This window comes from Marmota flaviventris, chromosome 5 (genome assembly GCF_047511675.1).
Source record: "Marmota flaviventris isolate mMarFla1 chromosome 5, mMarFla1.hap1, whole genome shotgun sequence".
Classification (NCBI taxonomy): Eukaryota; Metazoa; Chordata; class Mammalia; order Rodentia; family Sciuridae; genus Marmota; species Marmota flaviventris.
This window is the reverse complement of record NC_092502.1, coordinates 157,330,867-157,355,395: the sequence shown is the minus strand read 5'-3', so window position 1 is coordinate 157,355,395 and position 24,529 is coordinate 157,330,867. Positions and strand designations below refer to the sequence as shown.

General features: G+C 36.1%; 1 protein-coding gene across 1 annotated transcript in view; it reads left to right on the top strand.

The window, feature by feature from the left end:
• Window positions 1–23,330, top strand: part of Marchf6 (membrane associated ring-CH-type finger 6) — a 76,142-nt gene extending 52,812 nt beyond the window's left edge. The window contains exons 20-26 of the mRNA XM_027943885.2: window positions 938–1,007; window positions 4,645–4,826; window positions 6,529–6,663; window positions 12,681–12,770; window positions 15,749–15,881; window positions 18,159–18,294; window positions 19,545–23,330. Of these exons, the coding sequence (XP_027799686.1) occupies window positions 938–1,007; window positions 4,645–4,826; window positions 6,529–6,663; window positions 12,681–12,770; window positions 15,749–15,881; window positions 18,159–18,294; window positions 19,545–19,635 (837 nt within the window). The 3' untranslated portion in view covers window positions 19,636–23,330. The remainder of the gene's footprint in view (window positions 1–937; window positions 1,008–4,644; window positions 4,827–6,528; window positions 6,664–12,680; window positions 12,771–15,748; window positions 15,882–18,158; window positions 18,295–19,544) is intronic.
• The last annotated feature ends 1,199 nt before the right edge of the window (window positions 23,331–24,529 follow it).

The following is a 24,529-nucleotide window of genomic DNA, read 5'->3' as shown; positions in this document are numbered from 1 at the left end:
GAATATTACTCAGCCTTAAAGAAAAATGAAATTATGGTATTTGCTGGTAAATGGATGGAGCTGGAGAATATCATGCTAAGGGAAATAAGCTAATCCCAAAGAACCAAAGGCTGAATGTTTTCTCTGGTATGTGGATGCCAATTCACATTGTGGGGTGGTGGCTAGGGAAGAATAGAGGTACTTGGGATTAGACAGGGGAGTGAAGGGAGGGAGGGGATATGGTGGTAGGAAGAATAATAGAATGAATCAGATATTATTACTTTGTTTACATATATGATTACATATATGAACCCAATCTGCCACTGCTTGTTTTCCTATCTCCCCAATCATTATTATATGTGATTCTACACCATGTACAACCAGAAAAATGAGAAATTACACTCTGCTTATGTACGACGTGTCAAATGCATTATATTGTCATGTATAACTAATTAGAATTAAAAAAATAAAAAAGCAGACCTGATAGGGAGTTTCTTTTTTCTCTTTCCATGGTCTTTACCCAGCCTTCTTGGCTCTCCATGAACAAAAAAAAGGCCTTAAGCAAAAGGTACTTTCTGACTAGATGAGAAATAGAATCACTAAGGGTTCCTCCCACCTCCCCAAAAGTTGAACCCAGAGGTGCTTTACCAATGAGCTACATCCCCAGTCGTGTGGGTGTGGGTGAGGGTGTATATGTATACACTGGGGATTAAGCCCCAGGAGTGCTTAACCACTAAGCCACAACCCAGCACTTGTTGTTTTTTATTTTGAGACAGGGTCTCACTAAGTGCTCAGGTTGGTCTTGAACTTGTGATCCTCCTGCCTCAGCCCCTTGAGTTGTTTGGCACCATTCCCCCAGTTAGGCAGTTTCTTTTCAATGAGAAAATCGTGTGGTTTCTTTGAGGTATGTTGTAAAATACATGTGAAAACTCTATGCCTTCTTTGTTCTGCTTTGCAGATATTTCTGTTGATTGTCTTCATGTGTATCACATTACTGATTGCCAGCCTCATCTGCCTTACTCTACCAGGTATGAGTTTATTCTACTTTTCAGCTATTAATATCATTATTTTTTTAAAGGTCGTATCTTGCAGAAATGTGATTTTTTTTCCTCAGATATGAAATTATCCTAATTTTTAATTCAGTATAGAATTTTGATCTATTTAGGAGTCCTCATTTTATTGGACTCATTCCTTAGAGCATTGGGGACAAAAATCAAAATTAATTTATGAATGGATTTTTGGGGCTGGGGATATAGCTTATTCAGATACAGCTCATTGCATGCACAAGGCCCTGGGTTCAATCCCCAGCACTACCAAAAAAAAAAAAAAAAGGATTTTTGGCGTAAAGTACTATGATCGCTCAGTTTTTATGGATATATTACAGGGTGGATTTTCTAAAAGTAATTTGTATGATGTATCAGTTTTTCAAGCTAGTGTTTTAATATGAATTATGTTTGTTTTCATTATATAATTATCTTTCCCATCTATTGTATACTGTTCCTAGAGAGCATTATGAAGCCAGACTTTATTCTCTTTATCATCTGGTATTCACAAGTACTAATCTTCTCTGGCATTAAGATTTGTTGGATATTTTAATAGATAATGTTTCTTCATTTAAAAAGTATATACTGCGGTTTAATATAATTTTCTCCAGAGGTCGGAAGTGAATGGGATAGAATCCAAAACCAGTGACAGAGTTGCAGAATAACTTAGTCCTCCTCATTTATATCCAGCAAGAAAATTCTAAATCATATTGACCATGATAACCACTTAAGTACCACTTAAGTAATCATTAAATAGAAGGTATAGAAATATTAGATTTTTCAACACTAAGAAAAATACTTAAAGCTACTTTCAACTCTTATCAGACATTAATGTATTGTTCTCTTGATTATAACACCAGTTCAATATAATTTTATATAAATAAAATTTATATTAAACGTTTATTCCCATAAATCTTTAGGCTGGGCAAGAGAAACTAGGAAAATTAATTTCAAGTGATGTTTCTAAAAAAAAAATTGCCCCTGTAAGTTGAAGAAATTATTATTAAATCTCCCAATTGGTAAAAAAATAAATAAATAAGAATTTCAGCTGGGCATGGTGGTGCACATCTGTAATCCCAGCAGTTTGGGAGACTGAGGCAGGAGGATTGCAAGTTCAAAGCCAACCTCAACAATTTAGCAAGGCCCTGTCTCAAAGAATTAAAAAAGGGGCCGAGTATGTGATTCAGTTTTTAAGCATCCCTGGGTTCAATCCCTAGTACCTCCCCAAATTATTATTATTGTAATAAAATTTCATTTTTTTAGTTTCTAAAGCATAATGATTTTTGGCCTTGAAGATTTTGTGTGTGGTGGTGCATACTTGTAATCCACGACTTGGAAGGCCTCAGCAACTTAGTGAGGCCTTAAGCAAATCAGAGACCCTGTCTTTAAACAATATATTAGAAAAGGGCTGGGGATGTGACTCAGTGGTTAAGTGCCCTTGGGTTCAATCACTGGTACCAAAAACACTAAAAGGTTTTGCTCTGAAGTTTACTCCAACTTATATCACAGGTATTAAAATAACAAAGCTTAGTTAACTTGAAGGCAAGGTAGTACTAAACATGTTGCTAAAAAACATTTATAGTTTTTAATGTTTCATTTTCATGTTTTTAACCATAAATATTTTTAAAAAATTAACAAAAGGAAACTATTTTTATACTTGAATAATTTAGTTTTTCCCAGTTCTGTTGCTCATGCTTGTAATCTGAGTGATATGGGAGGCTGAGTGAAGCAGGATTGCCATGTTCAAGTCCAGCCTCAGCAACTTAACAAGACCTTGTCTCAAAATAAAAAGGACTGGGGTATATAGTTCAGTGGTAAAGCAACCCTGAGTTCAATCCCCAGGAACTTAGTTTCATTAAACATTTTTTTTTTAAGTAAATGTTTCCCTTTAATCAGGTTCTACCATATAATGGAAAGTAATTTTAGTCATAGGAATACTGAGATATAGTTAGAGGGTATACAGATGCTTTTTGACCTCAATAAGTTACTTTTCATTAGTTACATATTAACTGATAACGTTGTTACAAACTAAAAACTAACCCTCAACACTTTTTTGATGAGAAATATAGAATAGAAGGTGGTCACTAAATGTAAAACTAACACCAAAACAAAAAAAAAACTCTAGAGTAGAAATATATGTAGAAAGTAGACATTTCTATGGAATTATTGATGATTTTGATATTTTCAAATTAACATGCACATGCTTATTTTATATCATATGCCACATACCCAGCTCAGATCACATTCTCATGTAACATTTACAGATATTTGCCCCCCACACACACCCCAGGTTTCAAACCAGGGCCTTTCTTATTCATGCTGGGCAAAGTGCTCTCTCACTGAGCTATAACTCAACCCTGTGTTTGTCTTTTAAAAAAGGGTTATTTTCACACCCACACTTATTTTGTGACTTGTAAGAAGTCTGTGGTCATCCTCACAATGACTTGTAAGACTTTACATTTGACTGTTGAGCTAGTTTAGTTTAATTTGGAATCAGTGTAATCAGTGGTCAAGATGAAGACATGAATTTAAATTCAGCTCCATTTTGTATAACTTTGGGCAAGGTTCTATTGCTGAGCCTGGTTCCTTCCTTCCTCCTGTCCCTCCTTTTCCTTCTTTCTTGTAATAGGGATTGAACCTGGGATCTTGCATATGCTAGGCAAGTGCTTTACCACTGAGTTACACTTCAGCCTTTTTATTTTTTAAATTTTGAAATGGGGGTCTCACTAGGTTGCCTGGGCTGGCTTCAAGCTTTCTGTCTTCCTGCTTTAGCCCACCAGGTAGCTGGAATTAAAGATGGTAGGTATATCTCCACACCTGACTTGAGTCTAGTTTCCTTAACTTTAAAATGAAGATTGTGTCTATAGTGGGTGTGGGCGTTGTTGTAGGATGAATGAGGTAATATATGGAAAACTAGTCCAACTACCAGCTCCTTTTTAGGTGTTCAAAAATAACACTACCATATTAGGAAGGCAATCTATAGGGTAAACATTCACTAGATATTTTGAGTCTTGTTAACTCTAGTCTTACTGAGAAGTCATCATGTAAATAAAGTTACAAATTATGTAAATGATCTTATCTTTGAGATTGTCTGGATACACTGTAGAATTGATTTCTCTCAACTCTTAGATAGCTCTCAATTCTGTCTTACCTTTAAGTATATTTAGGCGGTCTTAATTGCTTCTAGTATGGTATTCTTTTACTATTGTGCTTTAAAATGTTATTGTGCCTACCTTTTATTAAAATTAGCTTTTGGTGAATGAGCTATTTGGAAGAAAGTTACTCTAAATCATAATGTTGCTAAATTTTAAAAAGTGTTGACAAAACAAATAACAGAATAAAGGTAGAAACTTTTTCTGCTCTGTGCATAATGATTTCAGTTGGTTAAAGACAGTGAAAATAATTCTGTCAGGCTGGGAAGAACATGTAATTGGCATGGAAAATCAGAGTGCATTATCTTGGAGAGAATTCATCCCCTCTGACTTATGTTTTGCTTTTGCTTTAATCAAATAATTTTGTGCTCTAAAAGGCTCCCCCCCAATGTGAAAATACTAATAAAACATCAGAATGCAGTTCTCTTTACCTAGCCACTTGTCTCATTTGTCAGCCTTTTTATTTTCAGTATTTGCTGGCCGTTGGTTAATGTCCTTTTGGACTGGAACTGCCAAAATCCATGAGCTCTACACAGCTGCTTGTGGTCTGTATGTTTGCTGGCTAACCATAAGGGCGGTGACTGTGTTGGTGGCATGGATGCCTCAGGGACGAAGAGTGATCTTCCAAAAAGTTAAAGAATGGTCCCTTATGGTAAGTTTTTGTAATTAAAGATTCGTCTTTCTTATAGGTGTAATGAATATTTTTCTAGTCATTTCTTTAATTCTCCCATTCCTACTTTCATTCATTATAGTGGTAGTTTTGGTTTTTTTTTTTTAATTTGGAGGAAAAAACTCTTTTAAGATAGTAGTTTCTGCTTCATTCCAAGAATTACAGTCCTATACTCAAATGTATTTGAGGGTTAAAAGAAAAACTAAGTGACCTGGTAAAGACCCTTGAAAACAAGATAATTTAAAATTAGGAAAACTTATTTGTAGAGATGAATTGCATTTTTAAGAGCGGAGATACTCAATTGAAAACCAAATTTAAGTAGAATTTTATTTTATTAGTATTTTTTCCAAAATATTATTTTAAAAATATGTTTGAATATGTAAAGTCTTAACTTCAGGATCTAGGCATTTTTTTTTTTTTCATATTAATTGGATTCCTTTAACTATATAGGAAAGTCTTGGCTAATGTGAAAGTATAATAAGTAATGGAAATTGTTTCTCTCAAACTTGTTGATCACAATTGTAGGGTAAAAAAAATATAAGATGATTTTTCAAATATGGTGATAATGTCTGGATTTATGTAATGTTGGCTATGACTTGTAAATATGTGTAAGTCACTGCTCATGACTTTTCATTTGTGTAATCAACTGTAATTTTGCATCCAAATTTGTAGTTTGATGTTACTTGACGTTTGTCCATTTAATATTACTATTGAAAGAAAAACACAGTTATGTTTATAGCTTGTTATTTTGACATTAACTGTACAAATCGCCATGTATAATATATGTATACTGAATATAATGATCAAATCAGTGTATTTGACATTTTCACCTATGTACAGTTATTATGTGTTCATAATACATTGCCCTATAAAGAAGCAAGTACTTTGTCTTCCATGTATAGTATCACATTTGGTCTGTTATTGAAACAGAAATAGTCACTGAGGCTACGTTAAAAAGAGGTCTCCAAAAACTGATTTCATTGTCAGAATTTCATAGTTGTTCTTTCCATAATGTCATTTTTTCTTTTTTTTCTCTACATTTTTTAATTGGTGTATTGGAGTGTATCATTATTGTATTTGTTGTTACATATTTATACATGCACATAATATAACAAATTGGCATTAATACACTAACCATGTGACTAAATGGGCAGATATGGACCATTGCTGCCACCTAGTACTTTTGGATCAGGGCATTCTAAAGGGAGCCAATTTGATCGTCTTGATAATTACTTTAACTAGGATTATGCAGAACCCTTTCCCTATACCAGTCTACTTCAAGGGTCATGGATCAGCCTATGGAAGGGACTGTTGGACCAGGGTTCTCAGCCAGTCAGTAGTGTTTTCTTAGACAAACAGAAGTCTAGACCTGAGAATGGAATTTTGAGAGAAAAAGCACATAGTTACCAGGTTATTATTAATTTATAATAAAATGAATTTTCTGTAATCCCTTTTCTAGCTATAATGAATACTAGTTTTGAAGTTTTCATTATAATTTGAGTTCTCATAGTGATGGAACCAGGAAATTTCATTTGAACTTGTAACATAAAAATGTGCATGAGTATTTTAAAATGGTCTAGGCATTAGGTCAAGGAGAAAAAAATAAACCTCCAAATGGAATAAAGAGTTTGTCTAAAAGTCAGGAAGATCATCTTACTGACCATGGTCTCTTGCTTCCTAATAGATAATGAAGACCTTGATAGTTGCTGTGCTGCTGGCTGGGGTTGTCCCACTCCTTCTGGGGCTCCTGTTTGAGCTGGTTATTGTTGCTCCCTTGAGGGTTCCTTTGGATCAGACTCCTCTTTTTTATCCATGGCAGGTAAATACTTGTCTTTTGCTGATCATAGTTTAAGTAGTTGGGATCAGAAAGAATACTTTTAAGTGAATGATTAAGAATAATTTTAAGTGATTTTTGATTTGTAACCAGTTGGTTTAGAAAGGCTCCTTGTTTTCTAAAATTATATAAATAATTTCCATTAATCTTTTGCTTTCAGAAATTTTAGGTCATATAATTTCTTTAAAAGAACTTACTTTTTAGGTTAAAATACCCCTGTTCATCCAGGCTTCTCCAATATTTAAAGATACAAACTAATGTGTTGACCTTTTTTCTCTCTCTTTCTCTCTCTCTTTCTTTCTTTCTGTCTTTCTTTCTTTCTCTCTCTCTTTCTCTCTCTCTCCCTCCCTCCCTCCCTCCCTCCCTTCCTTCCTTCCTTCCTTCCTTTCTTTCCCTCCCTCCCTCCCTCCCTCCCCAAGGCACTTAACCACTGAGCCACATCCCCATCTCTATTTATTTTTTATTTTTTATTTTCTATTTAGGGTCTTGCTAAGTTGCTGAGGTTAGCTTTGAACTTGGAATACTCCTCCCTCAGCCTCAGCAGGAGGCTGTAATCCCTCCTGCTGGGATTATAGCCACTGCATGTGGCTGATCTTTTCATTTTTGAGCTAATGTAAATTTTTTTGCTCTTTTTGACTTTAATACTTTAATAAATGACATCATATTTCCCCAAATGTCTCAGGTTCATTAAAAAGGAGTAGCCTGATGGAACCCATATATCAAAGCAAAAATCTTAAAGCTCAAACAGAAAGCACTTTAATGTGTGCCCAGACTCTGAACTGTGTAACCCAGCTCAAAATGAGGCCACTGCAGGAACCTGAGGAACTTATATTTTGGTAGGAAAGCTAGACAGGTGCCTAGGTAGTTTGTATGATAAGCATGGGAGCTATAGCATCATGTAGAAGAGTATTTAGCCTAGGTGTGCCAGTTTCAGATGTGATTTTTTTATAGGAGATAATAACTAAGCCAATATAATTAGTACAATATTGAAGATGGGTAAGAAAGGAAGGAGTATATTCCAGGTAGGAGCTAATGGGCAGATCTGGAAATAAGACAGAGAATACATAATCTAATCCAGTCTGACTCATAGTCTAGAATTAGTAAGATAAATGAGTACTAAAGAGAAATAAGCCTATGTTATTTCTTTCTGTAAATGTTGCATTACAGAGCAGATAGAATCAGTAATTGAAGAAAATGGAGTTTTTTAGTTTTTAAATAGAGAATAATGCCAGCTAATAAAAGGTAGAAGGATTAACAGAATTAGAAAACCACTCTTTTGTAATACCTAAAAAAAGAATAATCCTAGCTCGGCACAGTGGTGCGCATCTATAATCCCAGCAGTTTGGGAGGCTGAGGCAGGAGAATTGCAAGTTCAAAGCTAGCCTCAGCAATTTAGTGAGGATCTAAGCAACTCAGTGAGATGCTATCTCAAAAAATTAAAAGGGCTGGGGTTGTGGCTCAATGGTTAAATGCCCCTGAGTTCAGTCCCCAGACTGCCCCCCACCACACACACACAAAATTTAAATTCCAAGGCTTGTCAATGGATATTGAATTAATGAGGCTATAAGTTTTATGGATATTCAGTTACCTATTGCTATATAACAAGTTACCCCCATAACTTAATGGCTTAGAACACCCAGAGTCTATGGGTCAGAAATTCAGAGAGGGGCTTATCTGTTTTGTTTCTGATACATGTGTGGCCTTACCTGGGAAGTCCAATGACTAGAGACAATTTAAGAGTGGTGGTATGACCTCTTTGGACATGCCATCACTTACTGTTAGGGTTGATGCTGGTTGGTTGTTGGCACCCATCTGGGGTTACTGTCTGAGGGCTCTTAGATGTACCTGGGCTTTTTCACAACTCTGTAACCCAAGGTTATTGGGCTTCTAAGATAGCATTTCGGGGAAATCAGTGTCCCTATAAACAGTAGATGCTGCATCACAAGTCTACAGCATTGCTTTTTACCACATCCTGCTGGATACAGGCAGGTTTCAAAGTGTAACCCCTTGCTACTTTCTTAGAGATTTTTCATGCATGTTTTGACATCCATACAATGGAGAAGTGATTATTTACATGCTGTTCAAGTATCACTTTGTAGATGAGTAGTCTCAAAGGAAAATACAACTTTGCATTGGAGGGGGTCAGGAAAATGTTACCCTCACGTTGTCAGTGATCATATCACAATAAATGAGGCAAACAAATATTATACGCTTCCTAATGTTATGTAGTGTGCAGCATTGAAAAGGGGAATAGCCCCCCTGACATGGAGGAGCTAATCTGCCACCATCAGCCAGACCATGAAATTCTGTTGAACATAAACATTGTTTCACAGAATGTCAACATCATACAAAGTCACTGTGTGACCAGGATAGAGCAGGACAAGCAAGACTATCTCTGCAGTCTTATCTGAACTCATATTGAACATGAGCATTGTGCAGACCACAGAATGATCAGACATCCCCCATTTCCTGCTAACATGATTGCTGCTTCTTTACCAGTTATAGGTTTTGGCCTCAGGCTGTCCTTTTTTTGTAGATAAGGTTTATTAAGATAGCCAATCACAACTTATTCTGCTTTTTAGTAGCATCTGATACAGAGCAAAGCCACACCTTTTTAAATCCTTACCCAGATTTCTAACACAAGCTGAAATCCTGTAATAATTCTTACCCTCTCTAGGTGGCCCCAAGTTCCCTGTATTGTGTGTGCTTCCTTTTTAGCATGGAATAATAAGCACAATTTGTTCAGTTACATGTGTGTTCTTAGTAGTCTGACCTAGGAAGTCGTCATCATGTTGGAGAATTCTTTTACATGATTACATTTTTTAAAATGCTAAAATATTATGACTCAGCAGTACGACTTTTTATAATCTACTGTACAGTGACATCTGTGTGTGTGCAGGAAACACAAGGCTGCTTCTGCTCATACATCATTTTTTATAATGACAAAAAAAAAAAAGGAACTTAAAATGCCTGTCAGTAGAGAATGGCTAAATAAGATGGGGTACATCTGCTGTTTGAAATTCTGTCCACAGATAGGGGATGTAGCTCAGTTGTAGAGCACTTGCTTGGCATGTGTGAGCCCTGGGTTCAGTCCCTGGCACTGAAGGAGGAAAAATAAATAACTAAAGGAAATTAAGTTCATCAGTTCTTTTACATTAGTTAAAAAGAATTAAATGAACTTGTTTTAGTGCGGATGGTTCTCAGGCATGTTCATATGTAGAGGAAAAAACACAAGCTGTAAATGTATATGTGTAGCATGTTATTGAGGGTCTGTATTAAACTCCTAAGTATTAGAAAGAACAGTGTCTTCTCCATCCCTGACTCTTACGCTGCTTAACTCTCCTGTGGCATGTGGCTACAGGTCTGTGGGATATTGGGATCATTTGGAATTCTAGCAGAACTAGTGAGGCTGATCCTGTTCTTGGGATAAGAACTGCAGAGCAGTTGGCCTGAAAAAGCTTAAACTTCAGCAATCTGGGAACCTGGGTGGTGGGCCTTAATCTTACCTGGCCTTCTGGACTCCCAAAAGGCAAAAAACAAAAACAAAAAAAAACAACTGAATTGGTGAGTTTAATCTTCCTAGCTTGTGAGCCTTAATGGATATGAAGAAGAGAGGCTTTCTCCATGTTCCTCAGTAGAGGACTGTTGGCTTCCTGGAATTCCAAAGGTCTGCAGGAATGAAATACTGAATGTTCTCAGTGAGACCTGGGTTAGACAAGTGCTTTTACTAAAAAAAAAAAAAAAAAAAGCTCAGCAGCCATAGAAAGGCTAGGCAGGGCAATCAGAACACATGCAAGTGACAACTGCTTACAAAGGTGAGAGCTGCCAGAGAGAAGAAAACACACAGGAGATGGAGTGCAGTATCTACACACTCACGTGAAAACAGCAGAACACAATGGTTGTGGAGCTTTGTAGCATGGATTTTGAAGAAATTCAGCAGATTAATATAGCAGTCACCACAGGGGCTCAGTTTGGGGACCTTAAAGGTCAGCAAAGCACAGAACAAAATCAAAGAATGAAGAATTGAGGGGAATGGTAGAGTGCTTGCCCAGCAGGCACAAGACCCTGGGTTCAGTCCCCAGCACCACAAAAAAAAAAAAGAATTGAGGGGAAAGATAAATATCTTCTAGGAGTAAAAACACAAAGATAACAGGGCTTCTGGAAGGGAAACATGTAAGCAACATTGAAACAAATGTAGAAAATTTTAATTATATTGAAGAAGGTTGAAATGTTTTGATCACATTTGATGATATTAAAATCAACAAGACAAGATGGAAGAGAAAAATATATATCGGTATATTTTGGCAAAAATCTAAGAATAAGGAGAAATCTTGAAAGCTTCAAAAAAATTATACTGCTCTTGGACCATTTTTTCTTTACCCTGAAAGCCATAAGATAGAATTAAAGAGAATTAAGAGAAAGGGGACAAAAACCAAACTTCTTGCACCCAAACAAAATACCACTTGTTTCACCTGGCAGGATGAGCATTGATGTTTGAGGACATGCAAGAATTCAGTATGTGTTTCAACTTCTCACTTCTTTTAGGAAGACACATATTACTATTCAATCAAACCAGTAAATTGGAGCGTTGACCTCAAGATGGTGGACAGTGAAGAGACTAGGCAGGATGAGCAAAATCTACTCAAAATGACACACGTGTTTTCAGTTGGACATATAGCTGCAGATAAATGCATGAGGGAAAGCACAGAGAGTATATACTCAATACCAATAGTAGTTACTGCTGGAGAGAGATTGAGGTAGCAGTAACAGAATACTCCAGCCTTCTTTGTAACGTCTTCACTTTTATATAATAGATCTCAGTGTTATGTGTTACATTTTTAATGTATGTATATTTTTAAGATAGACCAGGTTATGAAGGGCTATATGTGCCATGTTAAGGATTTCAGAGTTATAAGCATGAAATCTATCTACTTCTAGGATCTGATGTACATTTTAAGAAACAACTTGGTGAGGGGAAGGAATGGTAAGCACTTTGGCTAGCTGGTGGAGAGATGAGGTTGGCAGGTCAGCCAGTGGTACCATGAGGAACTTGATGTGCAGTAACACTGGGAATGAAAAATACAGTTCAGCAAGAAAACTGCAAATGCTCCAAGCTCAAAGCTGTGAGGCTTTGGAGTAGTTTCTTTAGGCCATTCTTGTTTCCATAGTCTTATTTTGATATATATTAGCTCAGTCAAACCAGTAAAGCAGCGTAAGGATGTTTTTTTTTTGTGGTTTTTTTTTTTTTTTGATTTTTTTTTTTAAGAGAGAGAGAATTTTTAATATTTATTTTTTTAGTGTTTGGTGGACACAATATCTTTGTTTGTATGTGGTGCTGAGGATGGAACCCAGGCCGCACGCATGCCAGGCGAGCGCGCTACTGCTTGAGCCACATCCCTAGCCCCGGATTTTTTTTTTTTAACCTTTATTTTACTTATTTATTTTTATGTGGTGCTGAGGATCGAACCCAGGGTCTTGCACATGTGAGGCGAGCGCTCTACTACTGAGCCACAACCCCAGCCCAGGATGGTTTGATTACATAAAATCATAGTAGGCTGATGTTATGGCTCAGTAGTAGAGTGCCACTTAGCATGCATGAGGCACTGGGTTTGATCCTGAGCACCACATAAAAAATAAAGACATTGTGTCCACCTAAAACTAAAAAAAAATGTATGTATATTTTTAAATAAAAATAATTATATCATTTTTTATTTGATTACTGAGATCGCCATTAATGTTTAGACTTAGTTTCTATTTTTCTTGGAAGAATGATATAGATCAAAGGATTCAAGGATGATTTTTCTTAGGAACACTAAACTTGGGCTTTTGGAGAAAACTTCCCTGGATTTTGCAGTATATGTTAATCTTTCGGCCAAATTGTTACCAATTCTGTAGAATTTCTTTTTTGAAGTGTGAAATAAGAGAAAATTGTATTGCCTTTCTGCCAGGTTTACTGTTAAAATAACAACAAAAAATGTGTTAAATGGTTTTTATTATCCTAGGACTGGGCACTTGGAGTCCTGCATGCCAAAATCATTGCAGCTATAACGTTGATGGGTCCTCAGTGGTGGTTGAAAACTGTAATTGAACAGGTAAGCAAGATCAGTTTTGAGAAAGATATATTGAAATGGATTTGTGATTATGTTTGTTTAATTAAGCTATTTATGTGTCCACTTTCTATTTTCTTTTAACCCGTTGTTTTCCAAGTTTCAATTCTGTGGATATTTAAAAAAAATATTGACACAGATGTATTAATATAGGTTGGAAATTGTAATCTAGGCTTATTATAGTCTTTATTACCATTAAATATAAGAATACAGATTGTTCTATGAATAGGACACTGGAAATATATATGTATTTTTTTTGTGTGTGTGTGTTGTGTACACACACTGTTCTTGAAATTAAATGACAAGCTGGTACTAGAAAATACTTTCATGAATGCATTCCATATATTACATATGTATGTAATGTTCTGTTCAGTTGGATTCAGTAAAAAGTAACTTGTAGTAAAAAGAGTGGAACTCTAAAAACATAACACTGCAAAGGTACCGTAAATGGTGTATGTATTGCTCAATTTTAAGTTTTTATAGGTGATCCACATCTGGGAAGATGGGACAGAATGGGTTAATGAGCACATATAACTTTTTAAAGAGGATAGTTTTATTATTAGGAGAGAAAAAATAATTTATGCCCTGGGAAATATGTAATTCTTAAACAGCTTTGAATTCTGGAATTTTCAACAAAGAATATTAAATTTTTAAAGAAGGAAAAGGTCAAAGGGAAAGATTTTGAGATCTAAGAGTGATGTATTGGAGTAAGGCAAATAAAAAACTAGTTTAGTAAAACTTGTTACTGTAGTTTCCTCTGGTATGCCAGACTACAAGGGTCTTTAGTAGTTAACCTTTGTTGTTCTCAGTGAGGGAGACGAGTAGGCTACCTTTCGTCTTTGTGTTCGCTTTTAGGAAAATAGAGTACTTTCTGCCTGTGCTGCTCAGTTGCCTTCAGCTCTCCTTATACCAAAGAAGTGTAGGTGTTTAGGGGTGGCATATTTTGGTCTTACATACTACCATGAATTTTCAATAGCCACTTTTAAGCCTCAGCTTAAAAGGTTAACCAGTAACATAAAATGCCTAGAATATGTGTCCAAAAATAGAGGCCAATATGTCATACATGCCTTTTCCAGAGCAGGGGTTCTAATGAAGCTTAGTATTATTCATGTTACTAAACCTATAGTAGAGAGAGGAAAGGAAGCCATTACTTGAGGCAATAAGTAAAAGAAAAGACCAGGAAAAAATAGACTAAAAAGGCAAAATGGTTGAATATTCTAGTTACATAACACCTGAGATTATTACTGAATTAGAAACTGTGAAATAATTTGGTCGTTGGTGTGATCGCCTTGAAAAAAGTAGATTGTGCTCTGATAATCAGATTAGTGAGTATAGTAATTCATTTAAAAAGATGTCTATCTAGAATAGCCAATGTGTGATAAGCTTATTTCTTTAAGCTTTAGTTGTCTAGAAAATGTCCTCAAGGTTAATTCTTCAATCTTTAGCTCAGTGCCAAATAAATAAGGTCTTACAAATGTGCTGCAGTGAAAGTTTGCCTCCCTTTTGATGTATGGGAAGTAAAGGCAGGAGTTCTCAGCTCACTGTTCACAAGAAAATTGGGGAAAACTACCTGTACCTTGAAATTTTGATTCTTAGGAGCAGAGGTTGGGGGAGCAAGGGAATTACTGTGTGTTCACATGTGTCTCCAGAGTACAAACTAATTTAGAAGTCCATTAGGCATGTGAGGGATTGGGCGCCCATGGCAGCATATCTATTCAGGATAGGAGTGTGAGCCAGTCCACTCTATAGTCTCTGGCTGAGACTCTGGCCCTTGCAGAGTTTAGAGATAATAAGGGTTTAATGGAGGCTGTGAAACATCATTGATTTTTTTTTTTTTTTGGGTAATATTTCACTTTAAAATGCATTATTTTCTTATGGCATGATTGTACATTTGTATGAAAATTGAATGGTTGGGCTTGATGGAGAAATATTGGGATACCCTCTTTTTTAATTATAATGCATTTGCGTGAACTAGGTTTCTTTGGGGGTGAAAGTAAAACTTTGAAGGATTAAGCCTGCTTGTTCTTCAAATCCCTGGTATGGGGTTTGAGAAACACTACATCCTGATTTGTGAGGGACATAATTGCTGTGGATTAGGGCAAGAAGGGAAAAAACAGCATTCTGCACTTCATTAGTATTTTCCATTTATTTTCAGGGTTTTCCCACTTCCATCTATTCTTTCCTTTGCAGTCTTTTTCAGTAGAATTTTCTTGAGAAGGTGAAGGAAATATGTTAGAAATTCTTGGATTTTTAAATAAATTAACTGTAGAATTCTTTTCTGCTTTTTTTTTTTTTTAACATAAAATACCTTTTGTTTCTTAAAATTTGATTTATTCAGTTTTTTGGAAACATTTCCTGTTTACGTTATTTTCTTGTCACATTTAGATAAAATGAATTTTTTTTTTTTTTGGGGGGGGTACTGGGGATTGACCTCGGGGGCAAGTAACCACTGAACCACAGACCCAGCCCTTTTTATTTTGTGTTTTGAAACAAGGTCAGTTGCTCAGGGCTTTGCTAAGTTGCTGAGGCTGGCTTTGAATTGATAATCCTCTCGTCTTGGCCTCCCATGCTACTGGGATTATAGGTGTGTGCCACTGGGCCTCTTAAATAGTTTTGAATAATAACACAGATCACTCTTACATAAGATTTGTGAAAAAATACTTCAAGTTCTGTAGTATTCAATTGTGTAATTACTGAATGTTATTTGGTACTGTTTTAGTGCAAGGATAGTAAAAATTGTGATTATATTAGTGTTGTCGTATTTCACAATTTGTGGCTAACTGTACAGTGTTAGTAAGTAAATATACTCCTTTTAAAAACTTTCCAGAGCAAGGTTTATGTTTATGCTCCACAATTTGCCTTGACTGTAGGAAAAAATAACCAGTTTGAGTCCTTTTGAGTTGACAAATAGCATGGAAGAATTTGTTAAGTATTTTTGTTCTGATTTTTTCTTATTGTTTTAGGTTTATGCAAATGGCATCCGGAACATTGACCTTCACTACATCATTCGTAAATTGGCAGCTCCAGTGATCTCTGTGCTCTTGCTTTCCCTGTGTGTACCTTATGTCATAGCTTCTGGCGTTGTTCCCTTATTAGGTGGGTAATGCTGGCTATGGAGCTTTAGAGAGCACTTTATTAACTTTGATGTTCTTATGACAAAGGCTATCTGATTTCAAATGCTTTGTTGGTAAACGAATAATCATTTAGCTGGGCTTAAATAATAGATGAAGGGGTTGTGGTTGTGGCTCAGAGGTGTAGAGCACTCGCCTAGCATGCCTGAGGCACTGGGTTCAATCCTCAGCACCACATAAAAATCAAGTAAAGGTATTGTGCCCACCTATAACTAAAATAAATAAATAAATAAATAAATAAATAAATAATTTTAAAACCTAATAATAATAGGTGAAGCTGGGTACAGTGGAACATGCCTGTAATCCCAGCAACACGGGAGGCTAAGGCAGGAGGATTGTGATTTCAAAGCTAGCCTTAGCAATTTAGCAAGACCCTGAGCAACTTTGTGAGATCCTGTCTCTAAATAAAGTATAAAAGGGGGTGGGGATGTGGCTCATTAAGCTCCCCTGGGTTCAATCCCTAGTACCATAAAAAGAAAAAAAAATTATTTAGAATCTTTAGAATAATATTTTTAATAAAAGTAGATAATTTTATTTTCTAGTTTACTGTTTTAGCTATTGTAGGAATGTCATTGTCTTAATATTATTTTCTGATTAATATGTATTATGTCCTGTCCACTGATAGTATATAGATTAAGGATTACTATTACTATTACTTAAGGATTACTATTTGGTTTTCTAAACCTAAATCTTTTTATATTTCCACTATTAGAATTTTTTATTGTTGTTTTGGTTTGTTTTTTATTTTTGCAGTATTGGGGATTGAACCTAGGGACACTCTTAATACTGAACTGTATCCCCAGCTCTTTTTTATTCTTAGAGAAAGGATCTTGTTAAATTGCTGAGGCTGACCTCAAATTGGGGCTGATCCTCCTGTCTCAGCCTCCTGAGTCACAGCATTTCAGATGTGCTCCACGGTAACCAACTTTGCTCTATTAGAAGTTTCATTGTGAACCCCATTGGAAAGACTTTATAGAAGAGGGAAATATTAGTAAATGATTTTTTTTTTTTTTTAGCACTTTTTGGCTCTCTCTAGGTGCTTTACAGAATTGTTACTTATTCTTAGAAGAGCTTTTGAAACTGAGTTTATAGAACTGAGTCTTGATGAAGTTATACTTTAAAGAGTATGTGGACAGTTCAAACTCCAAGCTCAGCTGCAGAGCCCATGCTCTTTCCACTGCAGCAGACTCTTGCGGGGTTTGGAATAGTCCAGTTGGGATATTAATTTTCTGATGTCCTTTGAAATATTTCATCTGATTTTAAAGCTGTCCTCCCAAGAAAGAGTTAAAACTCATGAATTAAAGTTGAAAAATATTTGAGTGTTCTAAAAGTTTAAGGAACAGATCTTTTATTAAACATAGTTTTATTTTGTTTATCTTACTTTATTTATATTTTTGGCACCAGGGATTGAACCTAAGGTTGCTTAGCCACTGAGCCACATCTGTAGCCCTTATAATATTTTATTTAGAGATAGGCTCTCTCTAAGTTGCTGATCTCTGTTTTTGATCTTCCAATCCTCCTGCCTCAGCCTCCTGAGCTGTTGAGATTACAGGTGTGTACCACTGCACCCAGCTGTTTTTATTTTTTTAAAGTATAGCTTAAATGTGTAAATGACACCAGCTATTTGTGGAGTCCAAATGTTTAAACTGGAAAGAACTTGAGCAGTCATTTAATCTAGCTCACTTAGGTTGTAGAAAGCTGACAGATCTTGGACTTAGAAAGTTTATCTTGAATACTTGCTGTAGTCCACCCTAGGCCCATCCTCTTCCTAGGGGAAGAATGTCTTTCATTTTTATTGTTATTCTACTTATTCATTAGTTTATTTTCTGTTGCTAAAACAAAATACTTGAAAGTGGGTACTTTATAAAGAAAAGAGGTTTATTTAGCTTATAGTTTTGAAGACTGAAAGTCTAGGATTGAGTGGCCCCATTCATTTGGTCTCTGTTGAGAGCCTCATGGTAGATGGTATCACATATGTGGCAGCACATCTGGAAGAGATCACCTGATGAGACAGGAAGCCAAAGAGATTCAGGGGTCAAGTTCATCCTTGTATAACAGCCCATTTTCAGGAACTAACTCCATGAGATCAGCTTCCAAGGCCAGAACTCCTAATGACCTAATTACTTCCTACTAGGTCCTACCCCTCAGTACTGTCCACCCATAAATCACTGGGGAGCACCTTCAAGCCATATCCAAATTATAGCAACATACCACTTACAAGTTTCTTCTTTTGGTTTTACAGGTGTTACTGCAGAAATGCAAAACTTAGTCCACCGGCGGATTTATCCATTTTTACTGATGGTTGTGGTATTGATGGGAATCTTGTCCTTCCAGGTTCGCCAGTTTAAGCGCCTTTATGAACATATAAAAAATGACAAGTAAGTCTAGAATTCCATTATTCTGACCACTCTTGTGAAGGTGTTGTCATTTCTTAACTTTTGTGTTTTATATGATAAATCTCAAGAAGGGAAAGAATTCATATTCTGGATATATTTTGTGGTAGGATGTGCTAAGATTGGGTGTAGGACATGAAGGGAGAGTACAGTCAGGTAGAGCCACAGGGAATCTGCAGTTGTCATTTATGGAGCTGGAGAAGTTGGAGAAACTGGTGGTTTGGGGAGGAAGGATTTATTTACTTTTCATACCAAATAATTTTTCAGTCTGTTTTCAAATGTTCTGTTTTGACAATAAATTAAATAGTTTTAGATTAAAACAGAACAGAACAGACCACCTCCATTAGACACTCCTCCAGGAGTCAGCATCCAGCCCATCCACTGACTCTTAGCGAGCCCTTCCTGTCAGGGAAAGGGTCTACCTGTGGAGGCTCTGCAGCCTTGCCATTCCAGCCTCAGTAACTCCTGCCTATTGCCATTACATCCTCTCCTCTGTCACATCACATCAGTTTGGAGCACTCAGTATTCTATTCACAGACCATTGCCTCCTGTTACTCCATGTACACTCGGTGCCTTGCCATCTCCCGCTTGGCCTCACTGAAATCTGCCCTTCGGTTTCTCCTTTTCTCTAGAACCAGACCTTTTCACCTCCTACTTTTTTCTTACCCTGCTTTCTGGTGATCATATTTCTAGTCCATTTCCTCAGACCTTGATTTTAAGCTGCTTTTATAAAATGTCAGCCCATACAAATAAATTTTCTGCTTTCATTTATTGTACTTGCCTCTGGCCTCTTGAGTGCCTGAGTTTGAGAACTGCACGTGTGTCACTGCACAGCATCAGAGACCTTCTAATCTTTGTCGTACTTCCTACACATCCCTATGTGGCTCTATGGCACCTGTCTTTCTGTCTTTTGCAGCTGTTCATTCTAGACTCTCCTTTGGTCTACCTACCTATTGAAAGGCTTTAGGGAGGAATAAATTGACCTGATTTACATTAAAAATGTATCCCTTGCTGTTCTTAGAAGAATTTTTTTAAAATTAGTTACACATGACAGTACAATGATCTTGACATATCATACATTTGAATCAGATGGGGTATAATTTCTCATTTTTCTGAGTATACAGGTGGCAGAATCACATTGGTTATGCAGTCACATATATACATACAGCAATTAGAAGAATGTTTTATTTGTAAGATTTTTATCAGAGAGTAACCACCCTATGTTAACCACCTAGGTACCTTGTGGGTCAACGCCTGGTGAACTATGAGAGGAAATCTGGCAAACAAGGAACATCTGTGCCACCTCCACAGTCGTCCCAAGAATAAAGTGGTTGTCTCAACTCCTTGACCTTCCCCTTGCCTTTACGTGTCCTTTTTGTGGACTTCTCGCTTTGGAGATTCTACCCCGTGATCTCTCAGCGTTGTTTTTAAGTTAAATGTACTTGACTTGTGTCCTCAGCATCCAGAGAGTAGCGTGTAAGGCTCTGCTGCTCTTCCCTGCATCTGCCGACATCACTGCTGTCTGAGATCTGTATATGTGTAAATAGAAGTTCCTTGATTTCCCTAAAACCTTGGATTAAACAGAATGTGCATTGTACATCTTTAAACAAAATGTATATTAATTTATTAAATCTAGTTGTCACTTTATTTTGGACCTGCTGTGATCTCGACAGGAAACGTGCCACAGAGCAGTAGTACACAGGCAAGACCTTTCAGTGACGTCTTGTGGAACGCAGTTCTTTGGTTTTCCTAGCAATTCTCACTAAGCAGACTGTACATCCTGTCTTTCTTGGCTCTTCACACCTTTCCAGGAACCTAAAAGGAAACCAGTAGAAAGCAGTAGTGAAGTGTCTGTGGTAAGAAAACAGCAATTTTGAGCTTCACTGTCAGTTGTTTTGGGAAGTTATTTTGTATAACACCAAAGCTGTTGTACATTTTCTACTGCCTGATTTTTTTTTCATGTGTCTGTGTTTGTAATATTGTATAGTATGTTGTGCTAGGTGAGGAGATTTTTTTTAATTTTGATAATTTAATATTCCTAGTGATCAGCATTGGGAGTTGGGTTTTGTGCTTGTTAGGGGCATGTCTGTACTTAGGGAAAAAAACCATACAAATGAAGATTTTCATTAGTTCCTTGTCCCCCCTTCCACACAACTTTTTGACAGCAGTGGCCCAAAGTGTCGTGCAAGATCATAAATCTCTCACAGAATAACATCACCAACAATATTACATCTTATTGGACTTAGAACATTCTGAGATGCTTTTAAGTATAGATGTGGTCATGGTCTTGGTTTGACAGTGTTAGAGAAAGCTGGTTAGAACACCTAGTCCTTCTGGTGAGTGCATCATCGGGTGAGGAGTAGTGAGTACATTTCTCCTGTGTTTTCATCAGTAAATCCCAAAGTTTCCAAAGCTTTTTTGTTTACAGAATAAAACTGCGAATAAAACCAACTCTATTTGTCCAGAAAGAAGCTGGCTTGAGCTGGCCTTTTAACATAGGAATGTATTTCATTGGAAATGTGCTGTTAACTGTATACTTAACAGACTTGGTTTTCCCTTATAACCAAAGTTTCAAGTTCAGAGTTTGGAGGAATAGAATGGTTGAGCACATAATCCAAGTATTTAATGGTATTGGTTTATTGTAAGGGTAGTGTTTGCATTTGAGTGACAACTTAGAAGTTCTCATAGAAAATGGACAGTGTAGATTTTCAGAAAGTATAAAAAATTTTCTATATAGTATTAAAACTCATAAGTTAAAATCGGATATTTTTTTTTTTAACAATATGAAAATCAGCCAAAAATAAGCTACCAAAATCAAGAGCAACAAGTTCTGGTGGTTTCATTTTTCAACACAATTCTTCCTTAAATTGTAAGGAAATACTTCAAAATATATTTTAAAACATCAGTATCAAGGAAGAATATTGCTTGACATAGGATTCAGTGTTAACACTATTTGGCACTTTGAGATAGCCTTTTCTCTTGTGTTTGAAACAAGTCCTTTGCTAGCTCTACCTTTACTCGGAAATTTAGTCTTACTATAAAAAGTTGGGAGCATTTTAAATGTAATGCCACCTATCATTTTGACTATATAAGTTGTTCTCTTGGGGAAAAACAATATTGATTTGGGCATATAACTTGATTATATTAATTTAAGTTTCTTATAATTTTTAAGTAATTTGTAGATCTTGATATAAACTCATTGGAACACATTTTAACAGATCATCACAAATGGCTAAAAGTGGTTCATCCTTCACAATTTTAAATCAGTCTTATTAGATGCTTTGTTTAAAAAAAAAACACATCAGAGTAACTAAAAAAATCACCCTCATGTCACTGGAAAATAACTTTATATTGTCTTATTGAGGAATTCCTCCTAGTTTTGTTGTCATGGTGCTGGGGACAGAACCCAGGGTCTGGCACATGCTAGGCAAATGCTGTGTCACTGAGCTATATCACCAGCCCTCCAGGTTCTTCAGTTGTTTTTTTTTTTTTTTGTTGTTTTTTTTTTGTCCTGTTCTCTTCCATAAGATAAATCCTATCATAAGGAAGGTATTTTCTGGCTAATATTTACTTGGGTAGCATCCAGATTTTATTATTAACCAATAGTCATAAATATTTAAAACCCATAATTCAGAAGGTGCCAGTATTAGTATTGCTGCCCTTCTTCATGTAGACTTTAAAAAAATACTTTCAGTGTAGTTTTGCTTCCTTTTACATTGGGCTGAAACCGTCTTCAGGGAAGTTTTACTGGGAAAGAAGCCTTTTTGCTTTATTTTTACTATTTATAAATTGAAGACAAATCATCAGCTGGGGTTAGTTTTACATGACTAGTTATCAAAAGTCATGGTACATATTGTACATTTCTTCATTATTAGCAAATTATGTTTGAGTTTTAGATTAAAGTACTAATAGTTGATAAAAACTGAAGAAAAATGCCAATGTGAAATTTGCATATAGCTAGCCTTAAAAAAGCTCCATGTTTTTAAGTTTTAATTTTTTTTTTTTTCCTGTTCTCCGGAGAAACGAAGGAGATGGGATACCTCAATTCCACATGTAAGCAAGTAATTTTTATTTTAACATTTAATATAATTGTTATAAATGTGAAATCTTGTGTTCTTTCTCTCATACAAGTAATAGAGAATAACTTTCCATCAAATGATTTGATCCTCAGTATGTCATCTCTGTATTGGCAAAATGCTACTATTAAAGTGTAATTCTTGAATTTAGGTTGAATTGATGACTTTTTAAACAAAGAAACACTGGACATTTCTACACTGTATTGTGTTTGCAAGCACACACATAAGACTGTAGTGCCATCACATAAGAACACTGGCACTTATAAATACTTCACAAGTTAGCTATTTATTTTCATTTTCAGAATTGAGAATATTAAGCTATTTACTATGATGCTTTTTTTACATTGTAAAATTCCATGATTATGTTTAAAATATTCCTTTAGAATGTTAATTTTTCAGTCATCAAGAAAAGTCAAAACTAAAATGTCTTACCACTAAAGTATTATTAAAAGGCTTATTCGTGGAGATTCTCTAACTTTTTTGATTAAGCTGTTTTGTATCCACCTATCTAATTTGCCCAATCAGATATTTTCTTGTCAGCTTAGTCCTGCTGTGTGTCATCAATTTTGTAAACAACTTTCATGAGTAAGGGCTCCTTTCAATTAATCCCCAGTGATATTTTTGGCATTAATATAACAAAGATGAGACAGTACCTACATGTTTTCATTCTTGTCTGTTCTGTATGAGTGCCTCATTTTGTAGTCATGAAAGTAATATAGTACCTTATATAAATAAATGTAATGACTAAGGCCTAGGAATGACTGTTGTAGAAGCTAAATAGAATACATAGTTGTTTGGGATGTCAGTTTTTTATTAAAGTGAACACCTTAGGTACCCATACCAATTTTATGTGTATATATTAAAAAATGCTCCCTTTTCTATGTGATCCATTTGTTGCCTTCTGAGTTGAGAGAACAAAATTGAATAAAGTGAATGTTAGTTGTAGCCTAGTTTTTTTTTTTTTTTTTGCTTTGTTGGAAGAACGTTTTAAAATTATAGAAATGTGAAGCTGGTGCGGTGGTCCATGCCTCTAGTTCCATCTACTGGAGAGGCTGAGACAGGAAGATTGCTTTGAGTCCAGGAGTTCACAATCAGCCTGGACAACACAGTGAGACCCTATCTCAAACATACATATAAAATACAGAAATGTACATTATTAGCCAGCATACATAGATAATCCATATATTTTTAATATTTGTGTAAGAAAAAATAGCTCAATTTTCATGTGATATGACCTTCCCCTTCTATTTAAACCCAGGTTTAAAAGCATAGTTGGAGAAACTGTAGCCACCTCTCCCCAGTACTTGAAAGGTAGCCATCTTCACTGGACATGGTAAAACCCCATCTTGTCCACTGCTTACTCCTCCACAAGACCAAAGTCCAGGCTTGTCTCTCTTTCAGGTGGAGACTTTGACATGGTAAAACTAATCAAAAAACATTTTATGTAGTTGACCATATGTCCCCCAAAAAAGGGAAGGACTTACCCAGGTTCTGTTTATGCCTGAGTGTTCAGAATGAAGAGAATGTTTTGCTTTAGAGACCTTACTAATTTTTCCCATTTCTAGGTTTCAAATGATTTTCAAAAACCTGCATGTTTTTTTCTATTAGTACCCTTCCCCCACCCAGTCAAGTGCATTTTCACTCTTTTTTTTAAACGCAGGACCATCTTTAATCTGTGAAGTTGAATTTCCATCAGAGGCGCTTGTGTGGCGTTGCTCAGAAGCTGACCATAATTTCCCCTTGCACTCCAGCTTGGTGCCACTCCTGAGCACAGTGATGAGGTTTTGTTGGTGGTTTTCTGTGTTCATTTGTTTCTAGCACTGCACTTAGTGCTCTACTTAAATGAAGCATTAGGTCTGCTGCTAAGGAGCTGAGAATGAAAAAGAACACAATAGGTAGGACTAAGATGCCTTGGGGAACACGGAGAAGAAAGGACTGAGACTGGGAGCCTGCAGTGATCTCCCTGCTTCCTCAGTTTCCTACATGTAGGGACCCCTCCTCTCCCACACACCATCTCCTATCAGCCTCCTGCAGCCTACTTCATGCAGTGCCATACTCTCGCTAAAGCCATCCAAATGTACACAGGCAAGAGCCTCAGTAGAGGCTCCTTTTTGTTCCACTTTGCATTGTTTAATTATCTTTTT